Source organism: Apodemus sylvaticus, chromosome 1 (genome assembly GCF_947179515.1).
Source record: "Apodemus sylvaticus chromosome 1, mApoSyl1.1, whole genome shotgun sequence".
Classification (NCBI taxonomy): domain Eukaryota; kingdom Metazoa; phylum Chordata; class Mammalia; order Rodentia; family Muridae; genus Apodemus; species Apodemus sylvaticus.
Genome location: NC_067472.1, coordinates 13,700,677 through 13,725,222, shown reverse-complemented (window position 1 = coordinate 13,725,222; position 24,546 = coordinate 13,700,677). Strand labels below are relative to the sequence as shown.

The 24,546-nt window shown below is 44.8% G+C and overlaps 1 protein-coding gene across 1 annotated transcript in view; it reads left to right on the top strand.

The window, feature by feature from the left end:
• Window positions 1-2,618: 2,618 nt before the first annotated feature.
• The window catches only part of Cfap58 (cilia and flagella associated protein 58), a 101,669-nt gene continuing 79,741 nt past the window's right edge, over window positions 2,619-24,546 (top strand). Inside the window, exons 1-8 of the mRNA XM_052182080.1 lie at window positions 2,619-2,627; window positions 5,801-6,082; window positions 8,799-8,947; window positions 11,917-12,073; window positions 13,124-13,318; window positions 17,054-17,191; window positions 19,267-19,426; window positions 22,230-22,312. Coding sequence (XP_052038040.1) covers window positions 2,619-2,627; window positions 5,801-6,082; window positions 8,799-8,947; window positions 11,917-12,073; window positions 13,124-13,318; window positions 17,054-17,191; window positions 19,267-19,426; window positions 22,230-22,312 — 1,173 coding nt within the window. The remainder of the gene's footprint in view (window positions 2,628-5,800; window positions 6,083-8,798; window positions 8,948-11,916; window positions 12,074-13,123; window positions 13,319-17,053; window positions 17,192-19,266; window positions 19,427-22,229; window positions 22,313-24,546) is intronic.

Sequence of the window (24,546 nt, the reverse complement as noted above, 5' to 3'; positions counted from 1 at the left end):
ACACGTACCTCCATTCTCCATGCCCTCTCCAGCATCTTTAAAAACTGTTAAAAATTTATTTTTAGTCTGCGATGGTTTTGCCTGTGTATATGTATGTGTACCATATGTACACTGCTTCTGGTCTTTTAAAAATTATCTTAATGTGCGTGAATGTTTACTCACATGGATATCTGTGCACTGTGTACATGCCTGGCACTCTCAAGGACCAGAGAGGTACCAGATTCCTGTAGCTGGAGTTACAGATGGTTGTGAGTCGCAGTGTGGGTTCTGGAAATTAAACTCGAGTTTTCTGGAAGAGCAGCCAGTGCTGTTAACCTGAGCCTTCTCTCCAGCACAACTCAATGGTTCTTTTCAAGACTGACTGAAAGAACGAAATACTGTGGTTTAACATTTTAAGTGCGTGTCTGTGTGCGAGAGCACAGTAGCAGATGCAGACATGTGGAGGAGGTCAGAGGGCAGTGTAGGGAGTGAGTTCTCCCTTTCAACTCAATGGGATTTTGAAGATATTCTTAAGTTATCTGGCTTGGCAGCAAGTACCTTTACACACTGACCAATCTCACTAGCCACAGAGCCAAAGTAGCAAACAAACCCTTTTAGGCAGATGCAAATGGAGAATTTTTACAATTCAAAAGGTGTTATGCAAATGAGTTTTACCCTCTTGATTGACATAGATTTCTAAATATTACTATAAAAATACTGTATTGGCTGGTTTTGTGTCAACTTGACACAAGCTGGAGCTATCACAGAGAAGGGAGCTTCAGGTGAGGAAGTGCCTCCATGAGATCCAGCTGTAAGGCATTTTTTCAATTAGTGATCAAGCAGGGAGGGTCCATTGTGGGTGGTGCCATCCCTGGGCTGGTGGTCTTGGATTCTATAAGAGAGCAGGCTGAGCAAGCCAGGGGAAGCAAGCCAGTAAGAAACATCCTTCCATGGCCTCTGCATCAGCTCCTGCTTCCTGACCTGCTTGAGTTCCAGTCCTGATTTCTTTTGGTGATCATGTGGAAGCTGAATAAACCCTTTCCTCCCCAAGTTGCTTCTTGGTCATGATGTTTGTGCAGGAATAGACACCCGACTAAGACAAATATGCATTACTATAAAACTTAAAAAAAAATCCTACTTTAAGTATCCCCCAAATGAATGTTTATTGAAACATCCAAATAAAGAAAAGTAATTTTTCTATGCTATTTTATTATTTTTATTCTTTTAATTTTCAATAAATATGTAAAGGGAAAATGTTGACAAAGGTGATGAACAGGCAACTCACAGAAAGGAAGCCCAAAGTGCCTCATGTACATATGAAGAAATGCTCAATTTCTTTAGTGGAAGAAACTACAGTAAAAGCAAAACGTGCCTCTGCTTCTTCCAGCCCATTGGCAGAATTAGAAAATTGCCTAATTAGACGAACTAATGTTTGTATAGCCCTTGCTTGGTGCTCAGTAAACGCCGGATGGGTGCTGTACCTGGGACATACACTGTGGTACAACATACTTTAGAACAGAGGCGTCCAGTGACTGCCTTCCACTAGATTAGCACGGACTCCACCTTTGCAGTTGGAAAGCGGAGTCCACTTTCAGTCAGGTTAGCGAGGAAAAGGTACAGTCTTCGGATAGTCACGTGCTCACCGCGTCCCAGGTTCACGAGTTCGCTACGGAGCAGAGCTTTTACCTATGTATAGTTGGCCACGTGGAAGAATACATCTTACAATAGGGACGTGCAAAGGGAGAGGAGAGATTGTCTTAGCCCCAGTGGCCCTTCTTTTGCAGGACACACATGTATGTTCTATTATGATGTCTCCAGATTCTCCTATGCACAACCTCGCTCATCAATATCCCCTTCAGGGGAATTTACATATAGGTCCGTAAAGTACGCATCAGACAGCAATGGCCATGGTGGTGATTGGTGAACTGGAGGCAACCTTGTTATTCAACATTTGAGGAAGAAAAGGACGTGTCTTCAGTTTGAAATGCCAAGCAGACATTTGAAGTAATGGGCACAAATGCAATAAAAATAGACCCTAGGAAAGAACGCCGAGTGAGAATAGAATATACAAGATGATTTTTAATGTTCATTAGCATATTAAATTAAAAAACACACGAGAAAATGGGATTGATTTAAAAAAAAACACATCTGAGCACACAATCACTTCTTAACAATCTTTGTGGCTGAATTTGAGGGTTAGGAATGGGGCTAGCGATAAAGAGAAAGAAATAAAACCACAGTTCACGAACAAGACTAATTATCCCAGCTCAATGCATTCGCAATGCATTGTTTTCTTCTCCCAGGTCTGGAGATTCTGCTACGCCTCTCAGGGGCGCGGTTCCTTGGCTCCACCCACTTCAGGATATATTTGCATTTTCCTCTGTGGACCACTGCCCGGGTACTGACCTACGGGGCTCCGCCCCTTTCGAACTTGTGCCTTGCATCAGCAGCAGGGGGCGTGACGGTTGCCAGGCGACCGAAGACGCGCCGAGCGCCGGATTTCGGCGCCGGGGCTGGCAATCAGAAAAACGTGTCGCCCTTTTAGACACTGGGGGCAGTGCACAGCCCCTTCTCCAGACTCCAGCCCAGTTTTCTGATCTCCTCGGCAGCCTTTGAGGCCGCCTTCAAAGAGCGTCAGGATGACGGAGGTCAGGAGTCAGCGCCCCTCTTTTCTCCTTGTTCCTCTCCCTGTCACCTCTTTCCTGCTGGAACTCATCCTTTGTTACACTCACTAATTCTGATCCTCCCTCGCCAGCACCCTCGCTATATGCATCCTCACGCTTTTCTCCTGTGGCTCTGTCCCACCTCCCCTCTCTTCATGGATTCTTAGACCGTGACTTGCAGTCTGAACTGCAGACGATGCCTCTGCAGAGATGTTATTGAAAATGTCTCATCGTCACCTTCCTCACTAACCTGTCCACCTGTCACGCTCTGATCCCCTAACACATAATTACCAGCTGTCACACTTTCATCAGGGTCCTCCAGCCCATCGCCATTGCCCTGTGTTCTCATTGACCCTGTGTTAACATCCCGCAGCCCCGTCTCTCTGCCGTATTGCAGGACACTTCATCTTCAGCTGCACTGATGAGGGCTCACTTCTGCGTCCTTCAGGAACCTGTCTGTTCATTAGTCCTCTCATCTATAACCTCGACAGCCCTACATCCTTGCCATCACTTGACATGCAGAATCTTCATTTATCCCCGTCTTACTTAAATTCTTCACTGATCTATCAGAGCGCACCCCCACCTTACCTATTATATACAATTTCCAGCCAGTATCAGCTGCATAATTTGTGAGTTCCAGAGTAAAGTGAAAAGCTTTTTAAAATTACTAAGACTTTTAAGATGTGACAGTAGAGAATTTAACCAAGATAGATGTCTTCTGAAAAGTACTAAGTCTTGTATGACTGAATGGGCCCACACCCGTGAAACCAGCCCTGGTCCCAGCATCTCCTAGCGCCACCGTGCCCCACCCAATTGCTTCTTGTCTTCTCTACACCTCTGCATCTCCTCACCATCCCACCTTCTCCACACCAGGTCTCCCTTCGTAAGTTCCACCCCCATGGTTCCTGTACCGCTCCCCCACCATCCTTGCTCCCAGGTTCTTGGGGCCACATCGCTGCTCCCCACTACCTGGTCTCTTTCGTGCCTCTTCCCTTCCCGTCTTCTCTTCTTGGTCCTGCTAGCTCTCATACCCTTCATTCTTTTGCTTTGCTTTGTGCTGTCTCCGGTTCTCAGTGTCTCTTAGTTCATTGTTCTTCACTCTCCATGAATAGCTTTTCCTCCTTACAAGCTGATGACCCACAGAGCCCAGAGCACTGCACTGCATGTGGTAGACACTCTGGGTAGAGGAACGGTGGAATGCACTTCTTGCTGATCTCTCTGTAAATACCCACCGCTACACTTGGCCACAATGTAGAAGATACCAACTAACCAATAGCTTTGCCTTCAATAGAATACTTTTTGAAGCAACAGCAGCAAAATACATCTCTTTTGTTCACAAAAGTTTCTTTAAAACGTTTCTTTGAAATTTTTCCATTCCTGTACTGTGTGCCAGGTGTACAGGGAGAACTGGGTGCAAACAAACCATTAGGCTGCTGATCAAGTGTTGACATTAATACCACTTTCCAGGCTAGAGCGCAGCACACTGTTGCAATGAATTCGTACTTGTGACTCAGGTTTTGTATCAATGAGAAGGAGCAGCAGCAGCACCACATTTGCTTAATAGGATTTTTCTTGCGTTTGTTGAATCATGTTCTGCGCAATAATCTGCTTTTAGGAAGGAAAACTCTGTTGGGTTTAAAATAGCTCTAAAGCTGTTACGCCAAGTGTTACAGGCACCATGCCTATTTAAAACTCTAAAAGCCATGTTTTGCTTGCGCGTCATGTGTAGGGATTTAATTAACAGTGCAAGATTTTTTTCTTTTAAACTGAGATTATATAAAGTTTCTTCATACTGAGCACGCTATGCTTGTCGGGAGAAGAGGCAAACTAGTCTACTTAGAATCCTCAGGGCGGATTAGAATTTATTATTATTGGGATGAAAGATCATCTTATTTGGTTTCATTGATGAGCAGTGGGTGGCTGTCATTAAGGCCTTTCCGGTGTAGGCTATCAAAGTATAATGAGGAAAGCGTAAATAAAGTCTGCAAATCCTATCTACTCTCAGAAGCTCTGAGAGCATGCATCCACTCCCCTCAGCCCCGCATTCCGTCCCTCTAGGCTGTCTCTGCCTCTTCTCCTTGTCACTGACTCTCACTCTCACGTGTGGGCATTTCAGGCACTTGCGTGGCGGTGAGTTTATTATCCTTGGGCATTGCCAGCCGCAGGGAGTGATCTCTTCTCCAGGGCCACCCGTGAGAATCCTTTTCTTCCTTCTAGTGCTCTGAGTACCACTTCTTTCACCAAGTGTCCTTTATTCTTGAAGCTGGGAGGAAGTCTCCTTTTATGTGTTCTTAAAACACACAGAATGCATTTTTATGGCAGGGACTGAATCCTCTATTTCCGTGACCGCAGAACATACTCCACCAGGTAGTAAAACAGATACATCCCCTGGATGGGATGTTTGTTCTTTATCTTGGTTGCCTTTACAGGCGCCATCACCCTATAGAAGGTGGTGAATAAACGTTCCTTGGATGGATGAATGAGCGCCTTAGCCACACCTTTATCCTCATTAGTGCTGCTGTGCAGTACCTGATAAGTGGGTGCTCATTTTCCAGAACATCTGTAACCAAGTACCACAAACCAGGTGGCTTAAAAAAGAAATTTTTTTGTCTCCTGGTTCTCAATACTGAAAGTCTAAAGTCAAGATGTTGGCAGGGTCATGCTCCCTTTGAGGCTGTGATTAAATCTGTCTCTTCCTTGTCTCGGTTATGGCCAACAATGTTTAGCCTTCCTTGTATTGCAACTGCACCGGTCCTAGTCATCCTTACAGTCTCACTGTGTATCTCTTTGTCTTTGCTAAAATCTGCTAAGTATGCCCATCTTATTGGAGTTAAGGCTTACCTCACTTGGGTATAATAACCTCATATCAACTAATTATACCATATATGTATGCATATGTACTATGTAAGTCCTTCAGAGGTTGAGAGAACCTTCTCAACATATAGTTTCAATATTTCTGCTAGCTGGTGGCTTTTGCTTTGTGTGTTGTGTGTTCTGGGGTACCATCAGCCATGCACACGAGAGTCTTTCATTTGGGGGCACCAGCAACTATGTGTGTGTGTGTGTGTGTGTGTGTGTGTGTGTGTGTGTGTTTTATCCTGGGACACCAGCAGCCAATTCTTGAGGTAATGGAGCAACACCCCCATTCTTTCTTGCAGGAAAAGGCTGAAAAATTAGTGCCGGAGGAAACTGCATTTGAAGAAATTGAGAAAGATTTTCAGGAGGTTCTCAGTGAACTTTCAGGAGACAAAAGTCTGGAAAAATTCAGGATTGAATATGAGAAGCTCCACGCCATCATGAGAAAGTCTTATGACAATGAGAAACGTCTCATGGCCAAATGCAGAGAGCTGAACGCAGAGATTGTGGTGAACTCCGCCAAGGTTGCCACAGCCCTGAAGCTCTCTCAGGACGACCAGACCACAATCGCATCTCTTAAGAAGGTCAGTGATCTAGAAACATGCACTCGCATTTCAGACATCACTTAGCCATTATACTGACAGCCCTCTGGCTGGCTGGCAAGGCATGAGCTATTAGATAAAATGCATGTGATATAGATATTCATTAAGCCTAGGGAACAGTATTCTTTTAGAAAGAAAGTAGTTCACCCTGGTGAGGTTTACCATGCTGAAAGCAAATGGAGAATGTTACAACATTTTGCTGCCTAGTTTCTGTAAAATAATGGCTTAGCCAAAAGATTTAGAGCTACGGCTCAAAGTTCGGAGCCTCGTGTTGTTCTCTCTGATGCAAGATGAGTACACACCTGACACCACTCTGTGTGTGTGTGTGTGTGTGTGTGTGCATGCGTGCACATGCATGCATGTGCACAGATGCATGTATGTGTGCACATGTGTGTGTACAATCATGTATGTACTCATTTGGAGGTCGATGGTTTACTGTTGTTTCTCAGATGCTGTCCACCTTGTTTTTAGTAATAGGGCTACTCTTCAGCTTGGTGCTTCCATATTAGACTAGACTGGTTGGCCCGTTTAGAGCCACAGGTCCACCTGTCTCTGCCTCCCCAGCACTGGATTGAAGTTCTGCTGTCAGTAGAATCTGGGAGCATAACTTAGGTCATTGTCCTTTTGTGGCAAGTGATTTATCCACTGAGCCATCTATCATCCTGATATCCTGTTAAAAGTATATTTTACAGCTCTACTTTTCCTCTTGCTCTAGGAGAGATTGTTTTGAGAGTTCTCAGGGAGTTATTTTCATGACCACTCTTCTCAGTGCCCTTTTCCATGTCTCTTTGTCTCCCTAAATGCTCTTGTAGGAGAGCCAGGGACCCAGTGTGGGGATCTGGAGCAAGCCTACCTTTGTTCTACGCTGTGGTTCTCATCCTTAAGAGTGTTGCGTTTTTTTGAAGATAAAACATCAGTGTTCCCTGTTGATCTCAAAGTCATAAGAGGTTGAGATATATCAATTTATAATTAAATCTCTAGCTCTGAGAAACGATTTGTGAATGTTTTAGGTAATTTCCTTGAAAGCAAGAAATCAGATGTCACCCAATTTAAATTAACTTCCAAGACCGGTACAAGATAGGGTTGACCCGCTTTCTTAGAAACTACTCTCCTGTAGCATGACTTTCCTCTACTGTCATTTTCTTCTTTTTGCTGGAGACGTAATATAAGGAAACTGTAATTCATTTTTTTAATTGGAAAAACACTTTTCATTATAAACTTTAACACTGGAAATGAAAGTCACAGACTGATGAAAATCTAATTAGTGAAATTGGTTTGGCTAAAACATTATGCAATCATATTCTCAATTTAGATATCCTCACTTGTTTTGCCCGGATGTGCGTGCGGCCACTCCACCAGGAGGGAGCCCACAAATTGACGTTTTGCTTTGAGTCACTAAGGGGCGGGCTGTGGTTACACAAGAGGACTCTCTGTGTGTTAGAAGAGCAACCTTGAGTTTGTTCTTCTCCATCCATTTTCTTCCTTGTCTACGTAAAAGCTAAATATTTTCACCTAAACTTTGCAGGTTTTATTTATATAAGGAATCCAAAGTTCTATTTGATAAAAATGTTTCAAGATAGTGAAGTGGCAGGACAAACTCAAGGTTGTTGGAGACAAATGCGCAGGACATTCCTCTACTCAAACAGCAGTGATTCACCTCTACGTGTGTGTGTGTGTGTGTGTGTGTGTAAATAGTCTGTGCGGCATTCACAACAGTAAGGATGTCAGGGCCAGATAAGTCATAAGTCCATTCCTGGCTATGGGGTTTATTTTCCATCATGAGCATCTGTTTCTAAGAAAACAAGCTATCCTGAGACACACGGTGAGATTTTTTTCGAAATAAGCCAAGGACCAAAGCACTCGCCTAACATGCATTTGGTGAGGGTCTGGGCTTGCTCTTCTGAAGATGGGAAGCGCTAAGATTGCTGTGTATACCCTGGTACCAGCAAGGAGAAGTGACCCTACGCAAAGTTCTAAAGCTGACCTTGCAGTTCAGGTGCTCCTCAGGGTCCTGAGGACAAAACACATGGGTGAACACACATATACATACAAACAAAAACATGCGCACCCACCCACACACACATATGTAATAGAATATGTGTGTGTATATAATATATAATATGTGTGTACGTTTGTTATGTTAATGTGTATATATGTATATGTGTATGTATGTATACATATATAAAATGTTTCTAAGCTGGCCTTGAACTTGCTACGTAGCCCAGGTTGGTCTCAAACTCACGATCCTCCTGCCTTTACCTTCCTGGTGCTAGGATTACAGGCAGGTGTCATCGTGCCCCACTAAAATATATTTTTTACTTGAAAAATAATTAAGAATTTTTCTATTAATTTAAGGATCGGATCATCTTACAGAATGAAGCCATTTTAAATATTTGTTAGACATATAAGCACTCAGTTTATAAGAAATAATCCCTTGCACAAGGAAAACCACGCCTTGAACTTTGCTTGCTCCTCCTTGTTGGCTACTCATGCTAAACAATTCAGTTAGTCCAAACTCCCTCATACTGCATAAAACATACCATTCTTTTCCGGTAAGTGACTGTCAACTGTAGTCACAGGGCTATTCCCTGTGCTAGTTCTTTGTGCATCTGGAATCCCATTTGTTTTTTGTTTGTTTGTTTTTGTTTTTGTTTTTATTTTTGTTTTTTTGTCTCACTGATGTTCTCTGGCCCATCAGGAAATTGAAAAGGCCTGGAAGATGGTGGACTCGGCGTACGATAAAGAGCAAAAGGCCAAGGAGACAATTCTTGCCCTGAAAGAGGAAATAGTGAACCTGACCAAACTAGTTGAGCAGGGGTCTGGACTGTCAATGGATCAGGACAGCAAGTAGGTCAAAATCTTCTTGATAGTGTGTGAACTTACCTCTGCCTTTGCAGTGTGCCTCAACCTGGTGCAGGCTGGCACCGTTAGCTGGGATTAAAGGCATGTGCCCCCTGCTGCCCGACTCCTGTCTTTACTTATATTTAAAATTTTATTCGTATAGGTGTTTTGTCTGAATGAATGTCCGTGCACCGCTTACATGCCTGGTGCCCATGGAATCTAGAAGATGGCATCAGATTCCCTGGGAATGGAGGAATGGGTGGTTGTGAGCCACCATGTGGGTGCTAGGAATCAAAGCCAGGTCTTCTGGAGGAGCAGCCAGTGCTCGTGACCACTGAGCCACCTCCCTACCTTTTCTTTTTAAGACTCCCTTTGTCCTCCCCAAAGAGTTTATTACATTTCTTTCTTGAAAAGAATTGCTACCACAGTTTTTGAGTAAGAGGTTTTAGGCTTATCTTTCTGTTATTTTATCCTCTTACTCTTCAAATATTGACATTACACACACACACACACACACACACACACACACACACATTTATAGATGTAACCTGCTGAGTTCACTTAGTGTTGCTTATATGTATATGTGTTTAGGGCTGAGCACTTGGCATCGGATAACCTATCAAGAGGCGTCTACCAGAAGATTGATTCTCTCAGCAACCACTGATCACCTGCAGATCTTCATCTAGGGGCGGGGCCTTGTGAGATTTTCCCCATCTATGATAGCACGGCTCAGGGCGCTGTCATTTTTAGGACTCGACTAGGCAGACGTATTGCTGGTAATTCATGGGTACAGCTTCCCTCTCACATACAGAAGACACTATTTTGGCGCAGACATCCTAGACCTCTGGCTCTTAGACTCTTTCTGCCTGCTCTTCTGCAAGCTTTCTTGGCTGGTCCTTCAGGATAGAGTGGAGTTGTAGATGTGTCAGTCGGAATTGGAACCCCCGTGGCCAGGTGTTCTTTGCCTTTTGTCCGGTGGTGTCCTTCTGTACTGGACTCCCTCTGCTACAGACAAAGTGTCACCGACGAGGGGCGAGAGCTACACTTACCTGCAGTGCAAGGAGAAGAAACCTAGAATGCAGTCTCTTAAACTTGTATAGAGTGGAACATTGGCCTCTCTGCCCCCTGCCAGCACTCTCACCCATCCTCCATGATAAATCCCCATCTTTCGTACCTGCTAAGATCACAGGCAGGCACGGGATGCTCTTCCCCCTGCCTCTTCTTCATCCCTTAAGCTTTGTCTTGTTGATGACTTGGCTTCCAGTGGCTGGTGCTGCTGCCCGGCCCGCACCCCCACTCTCTGCTGGCGCCGTCTACAGCAATACTCTCTCTCTCTCTCTCTCTCTCCATCCTTGCAACCTGAGGCATGTTTCTGAAGCACACAGGTAGCCATTGCCCCCCATTCCTGCTTGTCTACCTATACGAAGAGGAGAGAGGACAGATTCCTTAACATTCCCTTCATGATGGACTGCAACCTGAGGGGTTTCTACCCACAAGTTGCTTTTAGTCACGGTCGTTATCACGGCGACAGAAGAATAAACTAGAACAACATCTTTACCTACTTAAGCTTTGAGATCCCGAAAGAAGAGAACTTTAGAAGCCTTGCAAGAATCTACCTAGCAGGACATGCAAATTCTCACACCAGAAGCAGGTGCATGTCCTTGGCCCTCTTAACAAAACCTAATGTCGCTTGCTCAGTTTCTTACATTTTCTTGCTCTACTGGTCTAACTTTGATGTGGTATGTACAGGCATTGGGGGAAGGAATCGGGAAAACAACCATATGGTCTCTGTAACGATGACTCATGGAAGATCCACTGATGAGCCCTGTGAGGGAACTGATGGAGACAGAAGTGGAAGAGGGTGAGGACTGTGGTGTGTGGAGCAGGTGCCGCTTGGCGTACGAGCCTCAACAGTGCGCTCAGTGGAGGCTCGCTCTCTTCAAATCAGCCTTAAGGGTTGGCGTTTCATTTCTGCTGATGCATATGGCATAGGTTTGAAGGTTCCTTACGAAACACTTACGTCATAGCAAGGGAACCGGTAAAATGAGTGCTGTCAAATTCTTGTGTTTTGAACCATCACCTGATGACCATCAGCTGCAAGACTGCGGGGCACGGTCTTAGCTCGCTGCTGCCGCCCTTCCGGTTTGCCCTGCTGCAGAAGCCCCTTCAGAGGCAGAGTATCACACTCAACAAGCATTCATTCCATGGGAAGCCATGGCCAGTCAGATAGAATGGCTTTTGTAACGTGGAGCTATTTGGCTTACAATTCAAATCAAGGAGTATTATCACAGGCTCTTCAAAGGCTGTCAGCATGCCTGATTTTCTAGTTTGTTCTGGGGAATATTTTTTCTGGGCTTCACCCCTTGGGATAAATTAATTTTGTTGGGTGGATTGGAAGAAAGCAGGCGATGCATATAATTTATATTATATATAAATTATATATATATATTAATATAATATCTGTGCTTTATTTTACACATTTTTATCTGTCACCATAGCCCCCAGTGGGTACATGAGATAACTAATTCCCTAAGTTGACATCTCTGCAGGACTCATTGTAAGAGTTGACAATAGCAACATGGTCTTATTGTAACAGATCCAGGTAACACAGAGGTACAGGAAGAACCCACACTCCCAACATTTCTACCCGGAATTCCTGATTCTCAGAGATAATTGATAACATGATTAGTATCTGTCTTTTTAGAAGTGTCTATAACACACACACACACACACACACACACACCCCACAGTAGCAGACAGTATACGTTACTAAAAACAAAAAAAGATCTTATCGTATTTATTATTTTTTTCATTTCTTTTTAGCAAACACTTCACCACCAGCTGCCATTCTTGTCTCTTAAGGCGTGAACAGTAGCGTGCACCACGGACCTCCCAGGAAGCCAGACAAGGGGACAACGGGATGGACCCCTAAACAAATGGCTACTTAGTCTGACTCCTGTGTTCTTCTTGTTCAGCATCCGAGATTTACTGAAGTTCAAAGAAGAGGTGACAAAGGAGCGCGACCAGCTCTTGACAGAAGTGGTGAAATTGCGGGAGAACCTAGCTCAGACCATCGAAAAGCAGCAGGCAGCAGAGCGCGCCAAGGAGGAAGCAGAACTAGCCATCAGTCAGGTCTGCATACCACTTCCGCTTCCGGAGGCGTCGGTCTTTCCTGCCTCTTTTCCCATCTAGTGCTCTCTCAGAAATAACCCCTTAAGTCCAAACCAAGTGTTCTCTGTCCCGACTTGTTTCTCTGGCCCGGTCTCTTGATCACTTTATGCCCAGGTTTCTGTCTGAGCAGTCATTAAGGGCGCGCGTGGCTCTGCTTAAGGTTTGGGCTCAGGCGGTGTCCCCGCACCAGACACAGAGCAAAAAATTCCTTGACTTTCCCGTATATAACTTACAAGATAAATCACAAGAGCAAACTCTTACAAGAAAAGACATTCTTGAGTACAAAATAACAAAAAGGGCTTTCCCAGGGCTGGAGAGATGATGGCTCAGTGGTTGGGAGCTCTGGAAGGTCTTCCAGAGGTCCCAAGTTCGATTCCCAGCAACCACATGGACCATCTATAATGGGATCTGATGCCCTCTCCAGCACGCAGGTCACAGGTGTACATGCAGAGAGAGTATGCATGCATATGCAGTAAATAAAATAAACCTCTTTTTAAAAAGAAAAGAAAAGGGCTTTTCATAGGTTTTGAACATCAAGGTATAACCACAGTGCTTGGTTTAACAACACCCGTGGTCAAGTTACACAATTTTTTGTTTCTAGTAACTGGCCCCTCCTAATGCAAAGCTGGATAGCCTTCTTATATTTAACATCCTTAGGACTGAGTGTTCTGCATTTGGTTGATATTTATAATACCATCAGCGAATTTGTTGCCTGCAGCCAGGGTAGCCCTTTTAGTGTCAAGGTCCTGAAAACCAACACAGAACATCTCTGAACCTGTGAGCTTTGGCCCCAGCATGCCTGTCCCGCAGAGGCTGTACAGTAGAAGCATGCTGCAGGCCAGATGCTGCGGATGCAGGGCGTGTCTGATGGAGACCCGCTGTACAGTAGAAGCATGCTGCGGGCCAGATGCTGCGGATGGGATGCAGGGCGTGTCTGATGGACGTGTCTGATGGAGACCCGCCAGAGGGAGGGTTCATCTCTTCTTTCCCTCTCCCTGCCTTTTCGCGCAGTTCCAACAAGAAATTCAGCATCGTCAGAACGAGGCTTCTAGAGAGTCTCGGAAGAAGGAGAAGCTGGAGAAAGAGCTCAAGCAGATCCAGACGGACATGGACGGGCGGCAGTCGGAGATCAAGGCCATGCAGCAATACATGCACAAGAGCAAGGAGGAGCTGCAGCGGCTGGAGCAGCAGCTCAAGGAGCAGAAGGTGATGTGGCCTCCTTTCTCCCCTCCTCTCCTCTGCTCTCCTCCCCCACTCCCATGCTCCTTCCCTCTCCTCTCTTCCCCCTCCCTCCTTTCTTCCCATTTCTCCCCTTCCCCTTCCTTCCCCTCCCCTCCCTTTCCTTCCCCTCCCCTTCCCTCCCCTTCCCTCCCCTCCCCTTTCCTTCCCTTCCTTCCCTTTCCCTCCCCTTCCTTTCCCTTCCCTTCCCTCCTCTTCCCTTCCCTTCCCTCCTCTTCCCTTCCTTTCCCTTCCCTTCCCTCCTCTTCCCTCTCCTTCTCTCCTCTTCCCTTCCCTTCTCCTCCCCTTCCCTTCCCTCCCCTTCCCCTCCCTCCCCTCCCCTTCCCTTCCCTCCTCTTCCCTTCCTTTCCCTTCCCTCCTCTTCCCTTCCCTCCTCTTCCCTTCCTTTCCCTTCCCTCCTCTTCCCTTCCCTTCCCTCCTCTTCCCTTCCTTTCCCTTCCCTCCTCTTCCCTTCCTTTCCCTTCCCTCCTCTTCCCTTCCCTTCCCTCCTCTTCCCTTCCTTTCCCTTCCCTCCTCTTCCCTTCCTTTCCCTTCCCTCCTCTTCCCTTCCTTTCCCTTCCCTCCTCTTCCCTTCCCTTCCCTCCTCTTCCCTTCCCTTCCCTCCTCTTCCCTTCCTTTCCCTTCCCTTCCCTCCTCTTCCTTTCCCTTCCCTTTCCCTTCCCTCCTCTTCCCTTCCCTGCCCTCCTTTTCCCTTCCCTTTCCTCCTCTTCCCTCCCCTTCCCTTCCCTCCCCTTCCCTTTCCTTCCCCTCCCCTTCCCTTTCCCTTCCCTCCCCTCCCCTTTCCCTTCCCTCTTCTTCCCTCCCCTCCCCTCCCCTCCCCTTCCCTCCCCTTCTCTTCCCTTTCCCCCTCCCCTCCACTCCCCTTCCACTTCCTTCCCCTTCCCCTCCTTTCCTCTTCCCTCCCCTCTCCTCCCCTTCCCTCCCCTCCCATCTCCTTCCCCTTCTCCTCCCCTTCCTCCCCTCCCCGCCCCTCCCCTCCCATCTCCTTCCTCTTCCATCCCTTTCCTTCCCTTCCCCCTCTCTTTCTTTCTGCTAGGTTCTCATGTAGCACAGGCTGGATTCATTATGAAGCTTAGACTGGCCTTGAACTTCTGATCCTCCTGACTCCCAACTCCAAGTGCTAGGATTACTGGCATGCACCATCACACCTAGTAAGTTTGATGCTGGGACAGACCTTAGGCCTTCTTGTATGCTAGGCAAATCCTCTACCTACTGAACTGCAGCCCAAAGCCTACATTTTTTTTGTGTGTGTGTGATTTTTTTTTTCCTTCCTGGAAAATAGGTACAATTTAGTGGTCATGATAGTTGCTGCTTATTGGTGTAACTGAGCTTTGAACAACAAGTTTTGTGCTTGTGAATGTTTTGCTCACATGTATGTCTGCATGCCACATGCATGCCTAGTGCCCTCAGAGGCCTCAGAGAGTGCGAGATCTAAGAGTGGAGTTACCTAAAGCCCTGAGCTGCCATGGGTTGTAGGAACCAACCTGGTTCCTCTGGGGAACAGCCTGTGCTCTCTAGTCGCAGAGGCAGCCTCTCTCCAGTCTCGATGAGATGCTTCCAATGGGACGTTTATGGACCATTTGCTTGCTCCCAACCCCCACAGGTATTCACGGATGGCCTTTTCCCTTCTCCTTTTTGAATTCTGGGGACTGAGGATAGGAGTTTATGCACAGCAGCCAAGCACTCTGCCAATGAGCTGTCTCCCACCCTTCATTTTTTTCTATTGTCATTTCTTATTTTGAGACAAGGGGTCTCCCCAGGCTGTTGTTGATCTTGGACTTACCATTCCCCTGCCCCTTGCCTACTGAGTAGCTGGGGCTAGAGATCTAGATCACCATGCCTGGCTTTATATTAGTTCCCTTGAAACCTTTCATGGATGGACAGTGTACACACACGTAGACCAGCATGTCTGTACAAGTAGGCACCTGCACGGTCCTGCCTTGTTCACTTGGAGTCAGCTCAAGAAACTGATCTCCCAAAGCCCCCAGGCCTCTCTCCTCCTCTGCTTTACCATCTCTGAAGCTCTGAGCAAGTAAGGGGTTTGCCTGAGACAAACCCCAACCTGGGCACATCCTCCGTCTTGCTTGGGCGACATCCTGTTGGTTACGTGGTCGCGGTGTAGCGATGGGCCTGAGGTGTCCATTGGGGAAACCATCAAAGCACACGGACTGTTCACATTCACTACTAAATGTAAGTCCTCTTTGTGCCAGGGTCGTGTTCGGTGCTCCGTGTGCCCTGTGGGGACAGTATCAGCTCAGACAGATAAGCCTGACATTATACCTTCATGGTTCCCATGGACCGTTAGTCCTCAATGCTGTGGGATGAGTGGACGGATATACAGCGTTCCTTCCTTCCTTCATTCATTCAAGTTGAGAAAGCCGCCCTTAATCTTTATGCATTCGAAATAGAGTCATGTTTCTAATGTCCTCCCTCTTGTGGCCCTTTAAGACTATACAGATATTAATGATTTTAATCTGTCTTTTCTCTTTTTCTTCTCCCTCCCTCAAGACACAGCTTAGCCTAGGCTAGCCTTGAACTTGCAATTCTTCTGACCCATCCTTCCAAGTCCTGAGATTAGTCCTGTATCCCCTCCTTTTTCATTCCTTAAAGAGACAATACATTTAGTTAAAAGAGTCTGCCTAAAAGTATTTTTTCTCTTACGAAGTTGTTTCTTAAGGACTTGCCAGGTCACACAACACTTTTCTACTTAAAAAGAAGATATTAGAATACATTTCTTTGTCATTTGTGCCTTATTAATTTTATATAAAGCCTGAATTCAAATGGATAATACACAGTGCACAGTCTTCAGGAGGGAAAAATCTACAAGCCTTCTTTGAATATGAAATTTAAAAAAGAAGAAAAAAATCCAACTTTGGGCGTCTAGGTAAAACAAAGGTTTTATATAATAGTGTCTAGGAGCACATAAAACAAAATTTCATCTTTAGCAAGGTGGCGCCATTTTGTTTTGTTCCCAGGGATAGGGGATTGGATGTCTCTTTCTGTAAGTTGTTTTCACACACAAGGAAGGGATATTTAAAGCAAGTGCCTGGTTTCTCCCGTCTTGCTTCTCGTTTGTTATCCTTCACATCCTTAGAATTTCCCCAGCAGAAATTGCGTTTTCAGATAGAATCCTTTGTTGTTTTAAACCGCGCCTGCGCAGAGCAGGCGCCAGGCCCTGCAGCACTCCACCGTTGCGCCCGGTTGGATTAGAGGGGACTTGTCCCTGGGTTGGTGTTGGGGACCCTTTCTGCTCAGGAAAATGATGAAGGCATGTTAATGCAGGATTTGCTTCTGAGGCCGCAGCTTCAGAGCCCCAGAGCTGACAAAACCCATTGAGTCTCTAGCTCATTTGCAATGATTATTGAAATTGTTGCGTATGCAAAGCCTGCCAAACCGCAAACAGACATTAAAATATTTATCCACCACCTGTGAACAAGACTTTCCAAAGGCTCGCAGGAAAAAAAAAAACAAAACATGATCACTGTGTTATTCATTAGAAGCCATCAGGTTTCCTTAGTCACTTAACATTCATTATATTTGAGTGTGTCAGTGCTTTCACTGGGCTAAAGAAATTTTCCTGTAAGACGAAAAGGACCGTGGTTGGTATCTTCTCAGGAGGTTGTGGGGCCTCCCGTGTGCGTTTGCAGACACAGTCATCAGGTTAAGAGGCATTAACCAGCTCCCTCCCTCCCCGCCTTTCAGATACTGAACGAGAGAGCCGCGAAGGAGGTGGAACAGTTTCAGATGCGGAACGCGAAACTCCAGCAAGAGAATGAACAGCACACGCTGACTTGTGAGCAGCTGTCCCAGGAAAACCAGCAGAAGGCCCTGGAACTCAAAGTAAACCCCACGCGCATTCCGGTCCCTAGCGCTTCTGTTCTCAGTATCTGTGAATGAGAGTTTGCCTTGGCCATTGGAACCCGTACATTTAGCCCGAGGGGAGCCTCGGTTCAGAGAGACACTTGCAAGCCCACAGTGATCACCTCAGGCCTGGAAACCTGCAGTCTGATGACTTCCTCTCTTACAGAATTGATCATATGCGCATGTAAAAGGGTTCTCAAGCAAGCTCAGATGCTCACCTCTGTAATTAGCCCTGCAAGAAACCAGTTGCCCAGAGCTAGGATCCGTTCACTGCTTGCACAATAGAGAACTCAGCTTAGAGTTTATTGTTTGTAAAGAGAAGGTAGCCTGGGAGAGCTGGGCCAGAGGCTGGCACTGTTGGGTATTCCAGCAATGTAGAATCATGTTTGTTTTTGTTTTAAACTACTGTCTAATGCATATTTCAAGCAGTTTTCCTGTTCTCCTTTCTTTCAGTAACGAGTGCTTGCACATGAACTTTGCATACACATTTGACACTAAGGTCTGTATCACGTGCCTTTGTGATTAACAGATAGCTCTACATTTTTCATTTCCGTTCTGAAAGGAAAATCAATATTCCCTATTTTTATTATATCTGGACATTGGGCATAAAATAAATGGCCTACTAAGAATAGCTAGTGTATAAATGTGAGAAATGAGCCAGACCATTTTTTATATTATAGTCTCTGTGGAGAATCTAAAGAGGACACACACACACACACACACACACACACACACCATGGATCTTGTTTTAAGTGTATATCCCAAAGAAGAGATTTTTTCCCCCCAGGATTTTCTGAAGTGTAACTGTGGAGTCTGGATTAGTGGCTATATAATTAGAACACCACACCATTGAAACAGCTTAAAGAGCAGCCAACTTGAGCCTTCTAGGGTCCAAGGCAAAGAACATTTCGAAGAGTCTATATAGTGAGTAGATTTGAAGTTTGGTCTTTATGACGCTGTAGTAAGTTGGAGCAGACCTGAGATGGCCACTTTAGTCAGAACAATGTTAGTTTCTGAGGTGAAATTATAGTAAGAAAAAAATGATTTCAATAGTTCTGTTCTTTGATAACATGAATGAGACATCTGGAAAGGTGGACTACTTTTGTTACATCCTGAAATTAATGGAATTATGTTTCTAGTAATAACCCAGAGGTAACATGAGTAGCTGAATTCTCTCTTCCTTCTCGAGAGTTAAGGTGATTGCTGTAGAAACCTGAACTGCCTTTATCATCATTTTCCTAGTTATTTAAAATGGGAAAAAAAACTTTTAAAAATGATATTTTCTCTGCATGTATGTCTGTGTACCACATGCATGTCTGATACCTACAGAGGCCAGAAGAGGATGTTGAATTCCTGGGACTGGAGTTTCCCTGTGGGTGTTCAGAATCAAACCTGGGTCCTCCGGAAGAGCAGCACGCGCTCTTAACCACTGAGCCATCTCTCCAGCCCTTGATAGCAATGCTTCTTTATACAGTGGATTTAATTTTAAAGAAGAAAAAGCTCCCAACCCTGGAGAGTTCCTTCGCTATGGTTCTCTCCTGACATCTCTTACCAATGTGTTGATTTCCTTATCCGTGCTACCGATCCTGGCCACTGGTCTGTTTGCACACCTATAGACAAACACACTCTGAGTAAGGACCCTGTGGGTCCAAAAGAATGTTTAAATATTTTATAGCAATTTAATAACCTTCTCAGAGAAATCACTTTGTAAGCTCATGAAAACTGTCAGTCAAATCCAGCCTTTGCATGCAGAACTCATATATCTGTGTGCACATAACTCGGTATTCTTGCTTAATTTTATAAATAGGTGGCAACTTAAAACATCAAGTCTTTTTAAATTAGCCTTTTCATTATTTTTATTTTATACACCACGTACTTTAGTCATAGAACAGGGGCCTTTAATTTCTCTAGAAACTGAACAATGTGTATACTTTGATCCAGTTCCATGGACCAACTACACTGATACAGAAATCTCTTCCTATTGGCTCCGAATTTAGTCTGTCACTGGCTCTCCTTTTGTTCCGCATCCCCGCTAACTCTCTCCCCCAACACAGGCGAAGGAGGACGAAATCCACCAGATGCGCCTTGACCTTGGGAAGCTTAACAAAATCAGAGAGCAGATCCACAAGAAACTGCACCTGATCGAAGACCAAAAGGCAGAAGTGGAACAGCAGAAGGAGACCCTGAAGAATCAGATCCTGGGGCTAGAGAGAGGTAACCAACTAAGCATGTAGTTATCAGTATCTCATCGGTGACTACACAATTCACAACCCGGGACTCTGTGCAAGGGAGGGCGATTCTCGCCACGTGACATCAGACGTCGTTCCAACTGGAACCCAACCCCACCCCCATCCATCCATTCCCCCTCCCCTTCCCTCTCCCCCTCCAGTCTCCAATACCTTATTCTTCCTTTACTTACCAAATCCTTCCGTAGGTTCTGTTGGCACCATGTGGGTCTAACCTAAAGTAGCGTTCAATATTTGCCACTGAAATAACATCTAAACTCTTAGGTCTTTCCGTAGAAGACGAGGAATGTGTTGAAATGAATGTCCTTGATAAATAAGATCTCGGGTTGCTTGTCCTTCAGAGGTATCCAGCACAGAGTTAAGAGCTTACTAGACGCTTCACGTTACCTTTCTGAACAACAATTAAAAAATGTGGGACACTGGTCAAATCCCGTGTGGCAGAAACAGCTCTGGAACCGTAGAAAGAGACTCTGCGTGTGCATTCTGACTGTGTGATGTAGGAACACAAGTTTTTTTTTTTTTTTTTTTTTTTTAAACACATGTGTCTTTAATTTCTTTACAGGGTGTTGTGTGCCACGGATAGCTGAAAGATACTCACAAAAGCATGCTTTGCCTTGTTGCGGGAAATATTTAAAAATGAGAGTTGGCCTAAACCCGTAATTGTGCGGGCATGGCAACCGGAGAGTCTCAGAGCTCACGCTGCCCAGACCACACCTGTGTGTCTCACTCAGGGGTCCCTCCCTCCCATCAACTCTCTGGCCCTGTGGGGCAACAGGACCCCCACTGGGCCATCTCATTCGGTGGCTCTCTACAACCATCTCTCCAGCATGTGTGCAGGGGCGAGTTTATCTAGATACCAGGCAACGTCCGCACACCCCAGGATCAGCCATGTCACCACCTAATTTCCCAAAAGAATCAAGACTCTTAATGCTTAATTAACCAATCAGATTTATGTATAAATAATACTACAATTTATAAGATGTCAACACAATAATATTAGAGCCAATTGATAATGATAAAAGCTTTATCCTAATATTTCATCGGAAGCCATCTTGGCTATCCCCTCCCTCCACGCTCCTTCTCTCTACCACTCTTAGTTCCGCCCCATTTTCCTGTCCAATCACAGACCTTCTCTGCACTAACGTAATTAGACAGGGAAAATCCTGTGACATTGCCTCTCTGCAAGTTATAAAAAAAAAAATCTAGATCTTTAGATATTGCTATTAGACGTACTTGTCAAGTGAGCTTTAGGGAATTCAGTTACTTTTTCCTTCCAAGACAGTGGGAGGTGATATTTCATTGAGTTGTAGCTGCAGGTTAGCTCAGCAACTTCTCCATGCATCTATTCTGTAAACTGGGACAGACCATGAGCCAACACTGGGCATGTGGAAGACCTTACTTACAGGATGCTCACAGGGTAATGAGGATTTACAGCCTAAAGTCTTCCATGGCAGAAATGAAGAGTAATGGAACCTTTAGAGCACACAATTGGCCAAATGAGACCAAAACAGTTCCATGTTTTAATTTTCCTATTTTTTCCTTGCCGTAATTGAAAGCTTTGAGTTCATTCTATTGTTCTGTCTCTGTTTCTGTCTCTGTCTCTCTCCCTCCCTTTCCCCGATTTGACTATATGTATATACTCAGTTATTTAATGTTTGTGTTTTACTTGAATGTCTGTATACCATGTGGATATCTGGTACCCTCAAAGGCCAGAAGAGAGCATTGGATCTCTAGGACTGGAGTTACTGACAGCTGTGAGCTGCCATGTAGGTGCTGGGACTTGAACCTGGGTCCTCTGAAAGAAAAGCAAATACTCTTAACCACTCAGCCATCTTTTCAGTTCCCCCAGAGATATTTTTAATCTATTGAGCATTGGATCAAATTCTTTCTCCATTTATGAAATCCAGTATGTTTCCCTTTTTGGTTATTTCATATGTACTATTGAGAATATCCTATCTTGGGGACTTTTTGTTTCCTATAACATCTTGCCCAGGAGAGTCTTGAATTTCTGGCTGAAGCAGGTCTCCAACACGCAGCCTCCCAAATAGATTACCGGCGTGTCCCTGTGAGACCTGTCTCTTTTGATGCACCTAATCAAAGAGCAGTGTTAGCTATATTGGTTAGGAGCATGGGCCAATTCTATTTTAGGATTTCCTACAATAACATCCGAGAAATGATCTGCAAACTTTCTAGAATTAATAAGAGATTTCAATTAGGTAGTAGGCTATAAAATATATGTAGCTGCCAGTAGCATTTTATATATAAAAAATTAGCTAGACTCTTCTTCCACAGCAGTAACTAAAGTAATAAAATATCTATAAACAAAGTTACAAATGTGTCTATAAGACCTATATATAAAAAGCTACAGAATTCCACCGAGGGGCATAAAGGAAGACTTGGCAAATGGAGAGATGTAACAAGTTCTAGGTAGTTACATTTTATAATTCTACCTACAGATATAAGGAAAAAAGATCTAAACAGCTCAAAGATTTTCTGCAGCCTGCTGGCTCAGGCTTTTAATCTCACCCTTGCTAACCCTTGGCCCTGTGGCTGGCTTAATCTCTTTCAGTTTCCTTTCCCATCTCTTTAGTGGGACCAGAAGATTCTCATCCTTGAGCTAGAGTGAAGGTCACCTGTCACTCAACTCAGAGTTGCCCAGCTACAGCTGAACGCACCAAATGATTTTTTTTTTTTTAAATCACTTTAGCTTAGTTTCATTCTCCCTTGGAGCCACTCTAAATTCATTACTGTTTTCCTGCCTGGCAATTTAGAGGTGGAGTCTTCAAAGAAGCAAGCAGAGCTTGATAAGAAGGCAATGGAGGAGCTTCTGAGAGAGAGGGACATATTGAACAAGGTAAGCTTGTTTCCGCAGTGCTGTAAACGGCGCCTTCCTCTGGGTTCCGGATCCGTGCAGAGTTGTCAGGGAAAGCCTCTCTGGAGCAAATAGCAACGGGCTAGAATAAATAATGCCGCTTCAGTTTTCCTCTGGACAGCTGCTTGCATCCCTCCGTTGTTTGGCCTGAATTGAAGCTGCATTATCACCGCCCAGCACAAAAGGGCTCTGGAGAATTAGCATATACACCGGCAGGCATTTCAGGGTGGTTTTGGATTCACTTCTCATTGCTGCCGTGTTTCTTGGCATTCTAAATTTCTTAATTTAATATCTATAATCTAAAATCTGACTAATCCGCAAATTACAGGTGTGAGTGTTAATTGTAATATGCCTTTGAGGTATTAGGTGAGAAAATGACTGAACAAGGTAAGTGTAGCCTTCCTTCTGCCTGTCTTTTCAAAATTCTACAAACTTATGCCTAGGAAAATACTCCACTGGATTTAGGCCCCCACTTCCGCCTTTCTTGTGGATCAAGTGATTGAACCCCCAGGGTTTCATATACTACATAGGATTTGGTTTGTTTTCTCACCCTTGTCTTCTGTTCCCATGAGTTCATGGAAGTTTGAAGCTGGGGCGTGTGTAGGGGATTGGGGAAGGTTTTGCAGACTTCGAATTTCCCCACAAAGGCAGATTTTCTCTGCTACCTTCCTTCCAGAGCGTTCCTTCTTCCTGTGACAGACTTGTGAGGGTTTTATCTCAGAAGGGAGACGTCACAGGCCAGGATGGAAGGGCCAGACTACTTTCAGATAACAGGATGGATGGATTTAGCTCAGGGACATGCGTCCATGTGTTCTCAGAGAAGAATAAGTTTTAACAAATGAGCTACATTTTCACTTGACGTAGACTACAGAATCTTCCGGAATGGACAGAGTAGATGTTTCTAAGGAAAAACATTCAGTAAGAAAATTATTGAAGTCTCTTCCCGATAGGCCTATAAACTATCCTTTATCCTGCAGACTCCTGTCTAGGAGAATATCCCATTGGATTTAGTCACCCTTCCCACCTTTCTCCTTTCTTACAGTGCTGGAAATGGAACTCAGGAAATGGAATTGAGCTGTGCAAATGCTCTACCACCAAGCCACATTTCCAGCTCTAGATTTAGTTTTTAAATTTATCTTTATCTCTCACACTGTGCATATCTTTATAAATAGCTAGTAGGTTTTCTGTCACAACGGGGCATGTGGCACAAAGGTCATTCCACATTTCTTCACTTCGCTCGATTCACAGCCCCTTCTTCAGGGCAGGGTTTACGGTTCAGGATTTTCCCAGACCAGTGCCTGCATGGGGCCCAGTGGGCATGCAATCAACTTTATTGATTAATGAATTCTTTCCTCACTGACTTGAAATGCCAGTCTTCATGGAGAGAGAGAGAGTGAGATTGTTTGGATGGTCAGCATGGAGCATCTATCAGTTGAGTGTTGTGTGAAGCGACATTTATAAATAAATGCCTCACCCAAGTGCTGGAAAACCCACCTGACCTTGTGTGTTCTCTACATCATTGCCCAGCTAATGTTTCGTGAGCATTTTACATGTTCTAGTCCAGTGCTTATTCAGACATAATTGCACCTTGGGTTCCTTTAGGGATTAGAGAGGACACTGTCAGGCACATCCTGGAAGCCCTATCCGGCTCCCAGAAGGTATGAGGGAGCTGCTGGGTGTTCTCGGGATGGAGGCTTCTTTGCCCACCAAGCTCTCATGCTGGCCTTTGCACTGGGGCCCTGGTGACTTCAGGGAAACTTTAGGCTGGCTGCCCAGTTTTCATTGATAGACTGTGAATAGATCTTCTATAACACTTTTGCTTTTATTAAAGTAAAGGCTTATTTTACTATTAACTTCCATGTAATAAATTACATATCTTACTCCAGATACAGAGGGATGCTTTGTCCATCCATACATTGCCCTATAATCAAGGCAGGGCGATTAACGTGCTTACCATGTTAATGTTAACATTAATTATCTCTTTTGTAGCAAGAATGTTCATATTATTCTCTTAGTATTCTCTCTGTGCTTCCATTTCTTTTAGCAGTGATGTAAGAGTAGATTTGATTGGTCATTAGTTAGTCAAGGCATTTGCATATTATTTGTTTATTTATTTTGTTCTTGTTGTTCTTGGGCTTTTCCAGTGCTCTGGATACATTGAGCAAGCACTGTATCATTTAACCATGTCCCTAGTCCTTGCATTTTCCTTTGGAGAC